The 15,812-nt window shown below is 38.7% G+C and overlaps 1 protein-coding gene across 3 annotated transcripts; it reads right to left on the reverse strand.

Annotated features, from left to right (window-relative positions):
• Positions 1-827: 827 nt before the first annotated feature.
• Positions 828-14,955, reverse strand: fyb1b (FYN binding protein 1 b). 3 transcript variants are annotated; one of them, XM_073477776.1, is made up of 19 exons: positions 14,668-14,955; positions 9,583-10,621; positions 6,840-6,975; positions 6,683-6,756; positions 6,240-6,262; positions 6,043-6,095; positions 5,226-5,349; positions 4,491-4,650; positions 4,213-4,333; positions 3,856-3,875; positions 3,645-3,717; positions 3,381-3,461; positions 2,887-2,927; positions 2,535-2,610; positions 2,271-2,370; positions 1,883-2,045; positions 1,741-1,774; positions 1,604-1,635; positions 828-1,476 (listed from the first exon to the last, which is right to left on the reverse strand). In XM_073477776.1, exons 1-19 carry the CDS (start codon positions 14,668-14,670, stop codon positions 1,454-1,456), a joined length of 2,376 nt encoding a protein of 791 aa, XP_073333877.1. In that variant the 5' UTR covers positions 14,671-14,955; the 3' UTR covers positions 828-1,453. The 3 variants fall into 3 exon arrangements, 2 of the variants coding, with proteins under 2 accessions (XP_073333877.1, XP_073333878.1); XM_073477777.1 differs by lacking the exon at positions 3,381-3,461 and having other exon boundaries at positions 14,668-14,818; XR_012179894.1 differs by lacking the exons at positions 828-1,476; positions 1,604-1,635; positions 1,741-1,774; positions 1,883-2,045; positions 2,271-2,370 and having other exon boundaries at positions 2,569-2,610; positions 3,364-3,461; positions 14,668-14,754.
• Positions 14,956-15,812: the final 857 nt, after the last annotated feature.

The raw sequence follows: 15,812 nt of genomic DNA on the forward strand, positions 1-15,812 counted from the left end.
CCAAAAAGATATTCATATGGAAAAGCCTGGTATTTGGAAAATGTTTTTAATTTTCAAAAGATTATTGATTATCAAAATATTTTCTGATAAATTTAGTGCTGACCAACCAATCGAATAGTACAAGTAAAAGTTTCATTTGGTAACAGTTGGGTGGATGTACCAAACATTATTCTAAGGTTTTATTCCAGTCTCTATAGGAGCCTATTGTATCAATAACCTGACAATGACATAGCCTCATCTGACTGACTGCAAAAATGGAACTTGAAATCCAAATCCAGTGGTGAAAGATTGCAGTTCCTGATGGTTGCCACTAGATGTTACTGTTGATGTTACTGCGTCCCTTCTGGCTCTTAAATTGCACTGAGAAGCTCATGATTTTGCTGCTCATTCCTTCACTTGAAAAGCCAGTTGAAATTAGAGATGTTAATGATTAATCGATTAATTGCCGTTAAGAATTTAACCGATTAAAAATATATTAACCAACAGTCAAGTGGTAATCAATAATGAAGTCAGTAACTTGGTTTCACTTTATCTGTTCTTTTAACTTTTGATGTAACCATCTCTGATTTTACATTAAACACAGACCATGTCAGTGGTTCAAACAGTTTTCTAATGGAAAAAGGTCCAATGTAATTCATATATCATTAATGATTAACCGATAATTGATCGATAAAGCAGCCGATTATCAATGAGGAAAACTGCTTAAAATTTGCATCCCTAGTTGATTTTGATCACACCTGCGCTCGTTGTTATTGTGAGATATACTCATGGAACTGGGGCACTCTCTCTATAGCAGATAGGCTCTTACTTTAACAACAGAACAAAAGATCAAACACATCCTTTTACTCCAAAATTGTATGAATTTATGTCATAAATGTATGTACAGTATTTTAGCGGCACCAGAGTTAGCTTAGGAGGAATTTAGCACATAGCAATGGAGTATACAGTATGTATGGTATCATATCATGGACATTAATTAAAAACAGAATAGCCGGTAATGTTTACAACTTTCATTCAAACATGGAGCTAGTCTTATAAAATTGCAAAACATAGTAGAAGCTTACATGTAAATAGAGTGCTTTGAAGTTTCTAAAGGCAGTCCAAAAGAGGCAAAAAATGAAGAAAAAACATAAAAACAGAAATATGCAAATACTGTTGTTTAAACAAATGTTTCCCACTTCGAGATATTGCAAGTAAGAGAAGAATCAAAATTTAATAAGATGACATTGTTCAATGGAATTTAAACTAGCCTGATGAAATCATCGCCCACATGTCCAATTTATTTAGCAATTCTAATTTTGATTGATAAATAATGAAGTGAAAATGAAATGAGAATTGAGTCTAAATATTAGGTCAACCATAAGCAACTCCCAATGTACTGTGTATCATCAGTAAACAAAATAAATAACATGAACAATATCAGTGTAAAAATGTACTCAGTGCAGGATGTTTCTCAATCGTTGTCATAGATGCAATCTGAAAGAAAATATAACATTAATTAAAAAGATCATTTCTATTACGAATCGTGATTTAGGTCCAACATGTCGATATTCACAAATGATATATTTACATGAAGGACAAAAGATTAACTGGAATAACATACCATCACCAATATCATCGTAGATATCACCATCACTGTGAACAAGAACCAAATGATCAGTACCGACAGCATATTGTTAAATCTCTCTTTATAGTCTGTGTGAATGTGCGTATAAATGTGTAAATGCTTGTGGAACTTACTCCGTAGCAATGTGGCTGGTCGAAACATAACCAACTGTAAAATACGGACAGATGTTAGATGGATGGACGGTCCGATGTTGTGGTGCAATGAATACAAAAACGTGTTGATTAATTGTCTTAATATCAAGCAGCAGACACTCACACTTGCCCTCCTCGTTTCGACAGACCAGTTTGTTATCCACGGCTTTAACAATCACGTCAAGGGTTTCTCCTGCTTTGACTGGAAGCTCTTTCCCACTCCACTTCTTATTAGTAAGTGTCGGGACAATGGTCACCTGATACAACGTCTGTATCTCCCCGTCATACTGAGAGAGAGTGAAAATTACATCATGTGAATATGGAAAAATATTGATTTCACATTCTTGACTGCACAAAAAAAGTCATTTTAAGAAAGTGTAGCTTTATACATAATATTTTAATGAATTTGGAAAAAAAATATTTTTGATATTGTTTCATTTAAATAAGGGAGCAACAGGTTTTTAGCACTATAGAGCTGTAAACATGCTAAAAGACATAATGGAGAGACAAACTTTAAACTTTTTCCTGAATTCCTTCTCCTCTTTCTCAAGCTTCTTCTGTTTTTTTGGGTCCATCTCTTCCGTCTTGTTTTTGCCTTTAAAAGTTGGAAGGCTGGAGAGCAAAATACAACAACAAAAAGCAAAAACATAACCAACACAAACTGAAACAAAAACTGTGTGAAATATTTAATGGTTCTTTAGTCACTGCAAATTGTGTTTCTGAATGGTTGAGAATTATTGTCAGGTTATCATGTTTTAAGGTTGATGTAATTGTACCTGCTGAGGGGAGGAAGAGGAGGCACATTTTGAGAATCAACATCATCGTAGATTTCCTCATCAATTGCTGGATGATCTGGGGTAGTACATGGGAGAAGTCAGTGATGTGAAATTGAAACTGTGATACCTGACATAAACATGCATTCAGAGGGGGCACAAAAATAGACTTCAACATTCATTTATAAAAGAGAATGTTTTCCAGTAGTCAGTATGGATATTCAAAGCACACTTCGCCTTGTTTTTGACAGATAAGATACAAGAAAATCCAAGGAAGGACAAATATTCAGAATTAAGTATCTTTTTTCATTAAAATCCATTCAAAACATGGTCGTATTTTCACAGTAAGTGGTACCTGAATTCCCGTCTGCATTAAACTGGCTGGGTGGAGGCACTCTGGCACAACAGAAGAAAAATTATTTTAAAATGTAACATAACTTATATTATCAATTAAAAGTAGGTTAATACTATTCAAGCCAATGATTCAGCCCAATTAATAATCACATTCATGAATTACAACACAATATTTTAATTAGTATACTTGTTGCTTTTGACAGTGTTAGCAGCGGATGCCTTGATTTTCAACACTTAACAGCCATACAGTTACAGACATGCAAATGACTGGATTAGATTAAAGATTAGAGATTAAAAAACACAGTTAACCAGCCGCACTGATTGCAACCACAGGAAACAACACTTAGATTTCAAATTGCGAATTAACATCCCTCAGTGTGATTCAGTAAGACGTGACGTGGTTGATTTGATGTGAGGCGAGGACGGCTAAAGGTTAGGGATTAAAAACAGTGGACAGTAGATCTGTGGTCAGTCTTACTACTGAGTGTATTTTACACTTTAGTGCTGGCAGGACGTCTGGTCCGGTCAAACATCCGCATGAAGCCACGAGGCTTCGTAGGAGAAGGGTCCAAGGGACTAAAGAGCCAACCAAGGATGAAAAGATCTGCATTTCTTTTGTGTTTAATTTTGGAATATTTCCCTTGTATTTGACTTTCAAATTCAATGTGTATTGTTTTTTTTAAAAGAGTTCAAGCATGTTGTACTGAAACTTTTAATTCCCCATCTACCCATGTTGTAAATAAATTAATCAGTTCCCACCTGACTTCCAGGTTTGGATCAACAACATCATCATATATTTCTCCTCCCTCTCCTGGTAGCGGAGGTAATACAACTGCAGGACAAAAGCAAATGCTTTATGTAATTGGTCACATGTTTTATCGCAGTAAAACTATCTTGACATTGACTGAATCCAAGATTGTAACTGAATATAATGAAATTAGTTACAATTTTTTAAAACTTTTAAGCATACCTCCTAGTCCTTTGATCCCACTGTAGAAAGAGAAGAGTTTGATATGGACATTAAAACATTTAGTTAACTTTAATTTGTCATAGACTGGAGAAGTGTGACATGAGTTAAACAATCCAACAGTTTTCACCACATATAGAAGATATAACCTGTAAATTATTGAGCATCAGGGCTGTTTTTTTTCCCTACCTTTTTGACAGAGGAAAGCTAGCTGTTTCCCTTTGTTTCCATTCCTTGTGCTAAGCTAAGCTAACCAGCATCTGACTGTAGGTTTTTATTGAACAAACAGGTATCAATCTGTTTATCCAACTATCCCGAGAAAGGTAACTAACAGATTGTATAATTAGAGATTTTTGGTACCTGCTATCGGAGGAGGCCACATCGATGTCATCGTATACCTCAGGGTCGTATGCCTGCTGAGCTTTACGATTCTTCAGTGTGTTGAAGTCAATTTCCACTGAAGTTGTCTTCACATAACCAACTGTTAGAAACAAACATCAAAGAAAAAATCTAATAAATGAAACAAAAAATGAGGTTGAAAGGTGTAATTTAAGTCTTATCATGCATTTACAGATGTAAGCAAGGTGAAGGAGGACAAGTATAAGCCAATCAAATGGGGGCTAAAGATGTGAGCTTACTGGATCCATCCTGCGTCCGTCCCAGCCATTTCCCCTCTGGGTTGCCTTGGACACGGATGATGTCTAGGCTGTCTCCCTGCTTCAGAGCAAGGTCAGTCTTACTGCCTCGGCAATCCACACGAGCCTTCCCTTGGTGGATGGTCTCCAGGGGGCCAACCAACTAACACACACATGAAAACACACACATACAAAAAATAATATTTATGACATAATTTTAACAGAACAAGATATTTGTCACTTTTTTCTAGAGCTACAAAAACATGTAGATGTAGATGAAGTCTATTCATATGTGCAAATGCGCTGTATATAACGATGTAATGGATGTAAGAGGCTTCTGACAATAGTGTTATACATGTAGTTGTCACAAAGTCTGGGATATTCACCTGTTCCTGAATCATTTAGGAATTAAGAATTTAAGGAGTTAAGAATTACTCATGTGCCAGGAGATGTTTAGCTTAGTTTAGCTTAGCTAAGCTTAGCATTAAGACTGGAAAAACACACTTCCGGTAAACCAAAATCTTAAAAAAGATCAAACAAATAGGCTATAACATGCTAATTAATGAGCTCTACATATTTTTTTTTATATATTTAGACAAAGCTAAAAAACAAAGAGTGGTATTGATTGTCTCATCTTCCTTTCGGCAAAAAAGTGAAGAAGCGTGTTCCCAAATTTCAATCTACTCCTTCGAGGTGTCGTAGCTGGTTAAGCTGAGAGTTTCAGTCTACTTCACTCACTTTGAATTTCTTTCTGGCATCTTGTTCCTTCTTCTCACGTTCCTTCTGCTCCTTCTTCTCAGCCTCCAGTCGTTTTTTCTCCTCCTTGTCGTCTTTAATTTTGTCTTTTTGTTCAGCCGCTTCCCTTTTGAAAGCAAGACAGAGAAAGAGCACCAGAAAGTTTGAATTAAGAAAGTAAATTCTAAGTTGTGAGAGATTTGATTGATAAATAAAAGCATTTACAAGAGGCAGCTTACTCCGTGGCAGTATACCAGACACTTTTTACTATTTGACTATTGGGCAGTAAGAGTATTTATTTATTTAGATTTTTAATAATGGTAAATATAGCAGTATCTTAGCCTAAACCAATTTGCAGCACATCACGATACAGGACTTATAAAAAAAAGTGATCTCAGTTGTTCTTCTGCTTCTCTATTTTTATCAATTGAAAGTACATCCAAGTGAGAATGAATGACCTCTTGTAGTGTTGCAAAACAACCAGCAGAGAGCAGTATTAGTATTGTAAACAGAGAATTGAGGTTCAAACAAATACTAGAGTCTTGCTTTAGTCTCTGTGCAGATATATATGTATTAATTGTATATTAAATCAAATAATCGATTAAAAAATTAAATTGTATTTTGAAATTATTGAAGAATACACTGTAAAGACACAGTATTAGACATGCATATAAATAAATATAGAGCAAAACACTCCACTAGTCCATACATACACAAACGTACACAAACAATTTGGTATCTAAATTGGACTTGAAGACAGGACAGAATCAGTGAGTAGTGGGATAAACAAGTAAAAGTTTAACAAAGAACAATCTCTCACCATCTTTCATCAAGATCCTCGTACGTCTCTCCGTCATCATCGTCACTTTCCTCCTGGGCCAAAGAAGACATGAATGAAAGGAGTGTACTGAACACCTCTAGTGTCTCGATGAGCACACATGTATGCTCTTATCTGAGTATGTGCCTGCATGTGCACATGTAAATCTGTATTAATGTAAGTGATTCAGCATGTCTCACCTTTGCCCTCTGACTCGGGTGACCTAAGGAGAAAAACAATAAATCAACATTACAAGAGAATTTTATCCTTTTGGAAAAGCAATGTTCGTGATCTGACTCACACTTCAGATCGGACTATTTGTAGTGTTTTACTAACATCACAGAGAGCTGCTCAAAAATGTTATCTCTTGTTTTTTCTGTATTATGTAGAACAACATGTACATGTATCAAACTAGACTGTCTAGACAGCTATCGATAGATTTAGCAAACAACAAACAGACCATACACTGCCAAGATATACAGAGTCATTTTAAGATATACAGAGTTATTTGTGTTGTCTTATTTGTAAATATGGTACAAAGTTCAGCATCACATGGTCCTCTTCTCTCTTCCTGTGGTGCAAAAACTCTTGCAACATGCAAGATGACTCATCACATTTAATCAAAAAGTGATCGTTAGTAAACCTGCGGATGGTGGTAGAGGTGGAGGAGCACTGCTGAATTCATCAACATCATCGTAGAAGTCTTCTTGCGGGATCCTGAAAAGCAAATTCAGGATTTTAAGTTTTCCATAAAACATACAGTATAAATCATTTGTGCAGTGAGTGTGTTTGTGACTCACATGGTTCCAGGGTGTCTCGGGGGCAGACTAGGAAGTGCAGGCTGAGGGGGTTGACTCGGGGGCATGTGGTTGCTAAGGTTACTGGGGTGAGAGGCCAGAGGAGTTGGGATGATGGGTTTCTTAAAGGTGCTAGGACCTGAAACAAAAACACACATGGTGTTAAAGAGTGAAAAGTTTTAACTATAAACTCTGAAGTCTTAGAAAAATGTTGACATTCTGACATTAAAGATGCAATATGTAAGAATTGGCCACCTGTCAAATACAATTAGCGTTAGTGTTTACACCATTAGTACAGTAGCTTTGGACCAGACAGGCCTGGGCTAGCTGGTTAGCATGCTAACTTGAGTAGATATCTCACAATAACACAATACACAGATGTCATAACATCATAAATATTAGTTGTTCACACTAAAATTCTTACAAATTGCACCTTTGATGTCAGAATTCAAATACATTTTTCATATGTGGCCCTAATCGTCTTCTGTAGGATAGTTACTAGTGGAGAAAAAAAGTAGAATATGTGCCTCAGAAATGATGTAGAGTAGAGGTATAAAGTAGCCAAAATGGAAATACCCTAGTACAAGTACTTGAGTAAATGTACTTGCATTCCACCACTGCTCAGGAGCCCAACTAACCATAACAATTTACCCCTCTAAAAGACCAATCACAAGTGATTCACTGAGAAAACAAAACCTAATCATGTATTAAAGGAAATCCTAAATCCTTAAATGAAGCATGGTGCATAATAATGAGAAAAAATATGCAGTCTATTCAAGGCTTGAATAGGTAACAGGCTCCTGAGAAAGCCACAGGCTGTGGTAGAAGTTTGCAGAAACCAAAGAAGTATCGGCAACATCAGAGCTGTTATTTTCAGTCTTCTGTCTTCCAGTGTTTGCTCATGTAGCCAACAGTCAATCTTCACCCCTGACTGGAAATCAATTCAGGTATGTGTCCAAAGGCTTCGCACTCGAAACTATCCCTGTTTGCTGGAACTTACTTCCCCATGTGGTGAAACAAACTCAGCTGTCAGAGCGAAGAGCGAAGGGGGAGGGAAAGAGGGAAACTGGACAGGGAACTTGGCAGGGGTAAATAGAGGAACTAAATGTGTTTCTGTGACTTTGGTCTCTTATCATAAGCTGTGAGCGACTATACAGTTCTGTTTAACTCGCACTAAATTTGTACAGAATGTAACAAATGCAAATTAATCTGCAGCATAAACGCATCTTAAAATAATTGGAACGAACAAAAGCTGTTTGCACTGGTCAGATAACCAAAGTAAACTGGATGGCACACATTGCGGCCTTCACACTGAAACTACACACACTTGTGGAGCAAGTCTTTTCACACCTCTGAGTGGCTTTCACAAAGTCTGCCCAAAGTACGCGGCTAGTGATAGAGAGGAAATGCACTTTAGAAAACAGAATAAGAGGAACCCCTTCTTTATCAGACTGCCAACTGTTTGCTGCCCTCTGTCATTTAATCCTCTTGACAGCAAGGGCCTGGTTTAGCTTAAAGATAGTGTTGATTATCTCCAAATGTTGCTGCTTGTTTATTTGGAAGGACATATTTTGCAGTGCTCGATTTGCTTTGTTGGTTGCATACTTATTGGGCACTGTTGCATATTGAAAACAAATGACGTACATGCAGCCAAATATAGCTGAAGTACTGTGGTATGTGGGGCCACATGTGTGTCCCAGAATTACCCTAAACGCCCCTTCTCTGTCTCACCCACCATTTCCCATCTGATCACAGCAATTAAAGTCATTTGTTCGACTTGTTGGTTACTGAAAAAGCAATAAAATGTATGCTTTGATTTTTTTAATAAACATTTACCTGAGTTTCCCCCACTGTATTTAATTAGTTACATTGGTTAAAGTCAATATCTCTTTTGCGCTAGAGACCTGAGAACAATGATTCAAAAGATCACAGATTAGTCCGTAACCTACACTGTAGCCATGAATTTAAACTAACTTAGAGTTAGACAGAAAAGACTAAGATTTTCTGAATATTTTATTAAAACTGTACCTGACTCTGCCGCAAAGATTATAATCTGAATCAGCCTTTTTAGGTTGTTAAAACCCCCAAATTCCCTTAAACAAAAAGGCGGACATGGAGGACATGTCTTTAATGTAGTCATCACAAATTACATAGACACCATCACTGGAAGAGGATTTAGTGTCTCTAACTTCAAATGTGTTGCAGTTGTACTGTAACTTCTGAAGTTCAGTTAATTAATCAATTAAAATTTTTTTTAGATTCAAGTCATTTCAATTTCAGGGCCCAAACTTCATTATTCATGAAGCAACTCGTTCCTCCCTCTGTGACTGTTCACAAGATTCAATCCAGCAATATTAATATAGGAACCTCCAAAAAAACACAACACAACGCTGACAAAAAAGCTTTAACAGAGCTCTTTACAGCCTGCATGTGTAAAATTGGGCAGTTGCTGTCACATCTAAATGAAGAAGGCTTGCTTGAGTTTATTTGGGACCCTATAAGTGTGATACCACATCTTTGAGAGCGTTACAGTAAACCGTTATTATTTTGGTGGTGCCTTTGACTACACCGTGAAATACAAGTAACTCTACAATGCATCGCTCCATACTGACAACGGATTTCATCTGTGTAAATACTGATGTATATTCACTCACTGGATTGTTGGTTGCATCTTCCCACAATCACTAGTGTTTCTTAGTTTATTGCGTCAGTACAAAGCAAACCTGGTAATCCAGGTCCAACTTACCATCAGAGCCCTCAGCACCTCTTTTAAAGTTCTCCAGGTTGACTTTAGGGGGTCTGTTGGGCTTGGCAGGAGCAGGGCCCAAAGCTAAAATGTTGGGGAGGGGGTTACGTTTGGGGCCCGAAGTGGCATCACCATTCACGCTGCTGGCCTGAGGAGAAGGCTTTGGCGGCTTCTTCAAGCTAGGCTTTTTACTGGCTAGTGGTTTGGGAGGAGGGACGGAGTTTGTCGCAGTGAGGGGCGGTCTGTTGGCTTCGTCTGCTTTCACGCCACTATCTGATTGCTCAGACTTGTCCTTCTCCATGTTGAACATATTGTGAGCATTCTTGAAGTTGGGGGTGGGCTTAAAAGCAGAGCTCACCGGAAGTGAAGGTTTGTTAGCTGTGTCCATGTTGGCTCCTGGCATATCTTCGTTTTGCAGACGTAACTTCAAAATGCTGCTGCTCGGTTTTTGTTGTAAAGGAGGTAATCTGGGTGGTGTGGAGCCAGTTGGACCCCCGCTGCTGTCTTCTTTCACCCAGCTGGGTTTGGAGGTGACTGCTGGAGAGGGTTTAGGAAAGGTGGGTTTGGAGTCTGACAGGGTGGAGCTAAGGGAGGGTTTGTTGAAAGGAGGCTTTTGTCCATGGCCAGGAGCATGTGAAAACGATGGCTTTTGTCCAGGGCTAGGAGCATGTGAAATGGATGGCTTCAAGGGTGTTTGAAGTTTATTACCAATGAATGGTTTGCTGTTGGTGTTTGTGTCCTCCTGGGTGTTTGCAAACCTGTTGGCCATAGCCTTGGTTTTGTTCGGTTCATGGGCCTCTGTGTCACTTTTAGCCGATACTGTATTTTTCAGGAAATTTGGTTTAGGAGGAACATGTATCGCACTGCCTGAGAGGCTCTCCAAAACAGGTTTCTTTGACTGTATGGCCGGGCCAGAGGAGAGGGTAGGGTGCAAGGTTTGTTTGATGCGTCCAACCGGTGGTGTGGAAGAAGACTCGTCAGTGCTAGCCCCACCTGCCTGGAAGCGAGCCAGCATGGCCTTCACGTCAGCTTTGTTGTCCTGGAAAGAACAGAAGACAACCAGAAGGAGAGTGAATCACCAGAATTCAAAAACGCAATTGAAAATAAAATAAGGATGTGCATGCAGGAATATAAAATGATTTCTAGTCCTAAAACAGAAACAGAAACTACTGGATAAAAGAAAAAAGAGGAATTAAATGAAAAAAGATGCAACCTTCACTAGACAGACTTAAAAGTTCACGAAGGAACAGAAAGTTGCCAGTTCTCTGTGTGTTTGTTATTTACAGCAAAATGTTTGAACCACCCAGGGCTGGTGTTTACGCCAAATTAGCCGCAATCATAAAATAACAAAATACATCAATTTTCTTCTGTGTTTGTCTTTGGTTTTGACAGGAGGTAAATACTCATCACCTACAAGACTGCACAAAACAGGACCCTCCCGTTATACTAATATATGACAGAAATGATTTCATCACTTAAAGTTCCTGTGTGGAGGATTTAGTGGCATCTAGCATTGATGATGCAGATTGCGACCAACTAGGTATCACTCCCCTCATCCTCCTTTACAGTGGCTGCGAAAAACGCAGGGAAGAAAACATAAATGGCACCCACCAGACGACACAATAAAGTGGTGTGCCCCCTCAGAGTTGCGGTGACCACAGTGGTACGCTATTTCCTGCATTAGGGTAACTCGAAGGGGAGTCACTGTCTCAGATTCAGAAACACAAGAGTTTTTAAAGCACCATAAGCAAGCAAAAGTCCCGTATTCTGGCTAACAGAGTTCCCTTCATTTATCAAATGAAAAGCTCTTTTCTATTATATTGAAACTATGGCAGTTATTTGGGTAATGTTGCCTCCGGAGTTGAGAACTGGGAACCAAATTCATGAGTACAGGAGTGAAAACATTTACTACTGAGCAATCAACTAACATACAGTCATTGCAGGTAGCGAGTATGTGAAGAGCTCAGACCACATTTGTATTGACTTTGTATTAGCTTATCTTTTTTTATAGACACACAGGTTAATTATAAACTTTATGCATATTCACCAGTGTAGGTAAACAAAAGGTACTTTTGTGAAGTGTTTTTTGTTGAAGAAGTGAGTTTACAGTAGGCCTGTTTTGAGGTTGAATTAGACAACAAAATGGTTTATATTGTATTGCCGATTTGTTTTTTTTATTACACTGACAAGTCTATAGAAATAACTCTGCAGTGATGCTTTTGCTATAACGTGAGTGGATAACCCATTCAAACATCTGGATTCTGAAAGTCTGTCCTGTGAGCACCAAATGTTGGGAGAGCTGCATCAGTTTCTCCAAGTTACATCCATAATGTGTCCAAAATAGCCGATAGGATCCAGTATCATGCAGCTGTGTCACAATGGAGTGACCAAGTAGCAGCCACACCTATTTTAATGAGGCTGGTTTAACTGGAGTCAGTGGCACTATACTGTACCAGGAAGTGGAGATAAGAACCTGTACAACGAAAAGTACAAATGTATAAAGCTAAATGGGAAGTACAGTGAATATCAGATCTAATTTGTATTTCTCACAGTAACACCCAGTTAATTATTGTATAAACACCAAGCCATGCAGTCACCAGTACAGAAAAGATGTGACTGCGTGTGACTAGAATGATCTCAGTATGATGTTTGTGATAGTGAAAAAGCCGAGTCAAGCGTATTTGTATAGCCTGATATCACACATAGTATGGTCTCTCAGTGAGCTTTTGAATCTGTACAAATAAGTTGAATAGAGATTCCAGATTCTTGTCTTCTTTTGACACCTGTCACTCAAAAAAGTATGTTTATACGCTGCTAATTGTTTTTGGCTTATACTGTAGTGTTTAAGATGAAAGTTCTGTGGTACTGCAAGGAAGTTGTGGGAAAGATTATGGTTTTGGTTAAATATTGGAAAAAGATGATCAAACAATGATCTTTTGAAGCCTTAAAGGGGCTCTGTGGAACTTCTGTGTTGTGCTGCAAGTCAGTTGTTTATGTTAGCAGACTCCGTACTGTTGCTCTCTGTCAGCGGAGCGGGGAGCAGCACTTAGACAAAGCACTCCAGAGTGTGCATAAAGTCACATCCTTTAGACTGTCGACCTTCACAAAAAAATCCACAGTCCAGCAAGATTAAACAACTCAATCTAATCATCCACAGACTTGTCCAGTCATCTCCCAATACATCGAACATCCAAGATATGGCTAAATCTGCTTTAGTTTGAGCTTCTGAGATTTATGGGGGCATTAATGTAACCCAGAGGCAACTTATTCGGTCATAGTTTAGCTAAATAGCATACTTGGCATGTAAATGGACAGTGGAGAAATGGATAATGTTGGCGGATTGGGTTTGTAAGATTTTATACTTTTTAACCCACTGCGTCACCAGTTGAATCATCAAACATCATTTGTTGAGTAAATACTCTAGCCCAGTTTGTCAAGTTAGCAGCAATTAAGCCAGCTGCTCTCTTCATTGAGAAAGCAACTGGCAACTTTTACTTTTTACCAACTACCTCTCAAGCCATCTGAGGTTCCGTATTTGATGTTCAAAAGTAAGGTTTTGGGTGGAGTGTCACTTTATTCGTGCCAGTAGCATCTTGCAGTGGGGGCATAACGAAGCGTGTTAACACGAAGCGTCTGAATATGAAATCAGGGGTAAAGAAACTGAGGAAAGTTCCCCCACCATGCTTCTGTTTCTCAACCGCAGCAAACTAAAAATTACCCAATATGTTCTGCACCAGACAGTTGCAAGTACTACTTCTGTAAATGTTTTTGCAATTGCAATTTTGTAAAAACCTACAAATTCTGTCGAATCCTGAAAACTGCTCTCAGAATAACACGACACAGCTGAACAGGACCACAAACTAAGGCCATTCAGACAGCCAAAATGACTATAAAGTTCACTTAACACAGTTTCAAACATTATAACCTTCATGAAGGTAGGATTTATTGCAGGGTTGTTGTACAAGCTGCATGTGTTTCAGCCAGTTGTACCCAATAAACTCGCAACTGACACATTCTGGGTAGACTTAGATGAGTTTAGTGTTGTTTTAGTGCAGTGTCACTTTTAATGTGGAAATTCATGGGGAGAAGTCAGAACATTGCTATGTAGACCACAAACACATCAACTGCTGAAGGTTTGGTTTTACCTAGCTAGTTTCCCTGTTGCTGCATATAAATAAAAATGCTGATGTCTAGAGTTAAATGACCTGATGAGACTGAGAAAAGAAAGAGATCTGCTGGTAAAGAGGAACCATGATTTCTATTTCCAGTGTGATGAAAAGTGGACGGCAACGTTGTTGCACAATCTAGTTGACAAAAAACCTAAAAAAAGTGGTGACTTTTTTGACACAATTTATGTGAAGAAATGTGACACAGAATGGCTAAAAAATGCATTCATTATCCGCAGGGACGGGCGACGTGGTTTACCCTGGACGGGTCACCAGGTCATCACATGGCTGACACAGATATAAACACTATTTACACTCACATTCACCCCTACTGACATTTTTGAGTCACAAGTTAACCTGGAAGGAAGCAGGAGCACCCAAAGGAAACCCACACTGACAAAGGGAGAACATGCAAATGTTTAAAAAAGAAAGAAAGGAAACTGGAGAAGGAGCAAAGAGCAGAATGACACGGAGTGTGGGGCACAGTTTCTTTTTTCTTCTCTAAAATATATTTTGTATTATTTTAAGTCCCTGCCACCTGGCAGGTTCAAACCCAGAACCTTCTTGCTGTGAGCAACAGTTGTTACAACACCTGTTTTTACGTAATTTATGTGAAGAAATGTTGCATAAAATGCCTTGAATATCAATCATAGAATTAAATAATAACAATCTCATGGGTCTTAAACATTATAAAATAATAACTAGTCAAATTCATGTGTACAAGAATGAATCTTCACATAAATTATGTAAAAACAATCATGTTTGACAGTGTTGTTACAAAGAACTACTCACAATATCCATTCAAAGCCTTATGCTCATAAGTATAAAACACTAATAACAAAGATTTACAATAGCAGCATTCTTTCATTCCTCCGGCGTAATTTTCATCAGTTTTAGTTGCCAGTTAAGTAATACTCACCATATTGAAGACAACACCCCCGGCTGCCTCTGCTATGTCCGAGCGGTTGGTGTATAAAGTGGCGTTTGTTCAGTGTATCTGCGTGAGTTCCTGTTGTCGCCGGAGAGAGAAAGGTCCCGAGAGATAGTGAAAGAGTGTGACAAAGCATTGGGTGCGTGAGTCCGTGTTTTTAAGTGGGGGGATGTATTCGCCAGTTCAGTCTGTGACATAAGCAGACTACTTCCTCTCTTAGTAGTATGGGTGTTTTGTGTGAGTGTGAGTCTCACAGCCTCTGTTATCTGTGTGTTTTCATCTCATGGATTTGCCTATCCCTGGCAAACTCCCTGCACTTTCCTGTGCGCAACAATTGATGCTCACTCACATGGATCAACAGAGAAACTATGTTGAGACTTTGCACCCTTAGCAACCATAATAAACACTGCAAATATGAGAAGGTGATTGAAAAGAAGGTGAAGAAAAAAAGTGTCACATGGCTAAAAGTAACAGCAATATCAAGAAAGAACCACAACAGACACTTCAGTAAAGAATCAGCACATTTACTGCAGAACAGTCTACAGCCATGCTAGCAGCTCTGTGAGGCTCTACTTTAGCATAGCGGTTCTTTAAGCGAAATGCTAATGCAGGCATAGCAGCATGTTCACAATGACAGCGTGCATATATTAAGCAGGTGAAATGTTTACAATGTTCATCATCTTAGTTTTGAGTGTTAGCATGCTAACACTTGCTAATTAGTTCTGACCCAAAGTGCAGCTGTGGCTCTTTGGGGAATATTTGGTCATAAAGTGTTTAACAAATTAAAATCGAGGGTGATGTCATTTAACAGAGAGTCAGAGGTCACCAAAGTCATTAAGATCCTTCCTGATCGGTACATTAATGTCTGTCCCAAATTTCATGGCAGTCGGTACATTCATTGAGATGTTTTGCAGAGAGACAAAAATGTCAACCGTTTGGCAGTGCAAGGAATGGGGACGGCCTTCCATTCCGAAACACTCCCACTCCGACACACCGCTGTTCCGAATCCGACTTTCAAGTTCCAATTACTTCCCAATAGGGTTATGGTTAGGGTTAGGGTCAGGGGTTCCCCAATAACCTTTTCGGAATAGCGGGGTCTTTAGAAAAAATGGGAAACCACGCCATTACGAAGA

The sequence above is a fragment of the Pagrus major genome, chromosome 12, assembly GCF_040436345.1.
Source record: "Pagrus major chromosome 12, Pma_NU_1.0".
In the NCBI taxonomy this organism is placed as follows: Eukaryota; Metazoa; Chordata; class Actinopteri; order Spariformes; family Sparidae; genus Pagrus; species Pagrus major.

What these genes read in the sequence shown, in the direction of transcription:
- fyb1b (XM_073477776.1), bottom strand. An exon ending in CGTCCTGCCAGCACTAAAGT is followed by an intron (nt 2,928 to 3,380) that starts GTAAAATACACT and finishes CTGTTGTGCCAG; the next exon opens with AGTGCCTCCACCCAGCCAGT. An exon ending in CCTCTTCCTCCCCTCAGCAG is followed by an intron (nt 2,371 to 2,534) that starts GTACAATTACAT and finishes TTTGCTCTCCAG; the next exon opens with CCTTCCAACTTTTAAAGGCA.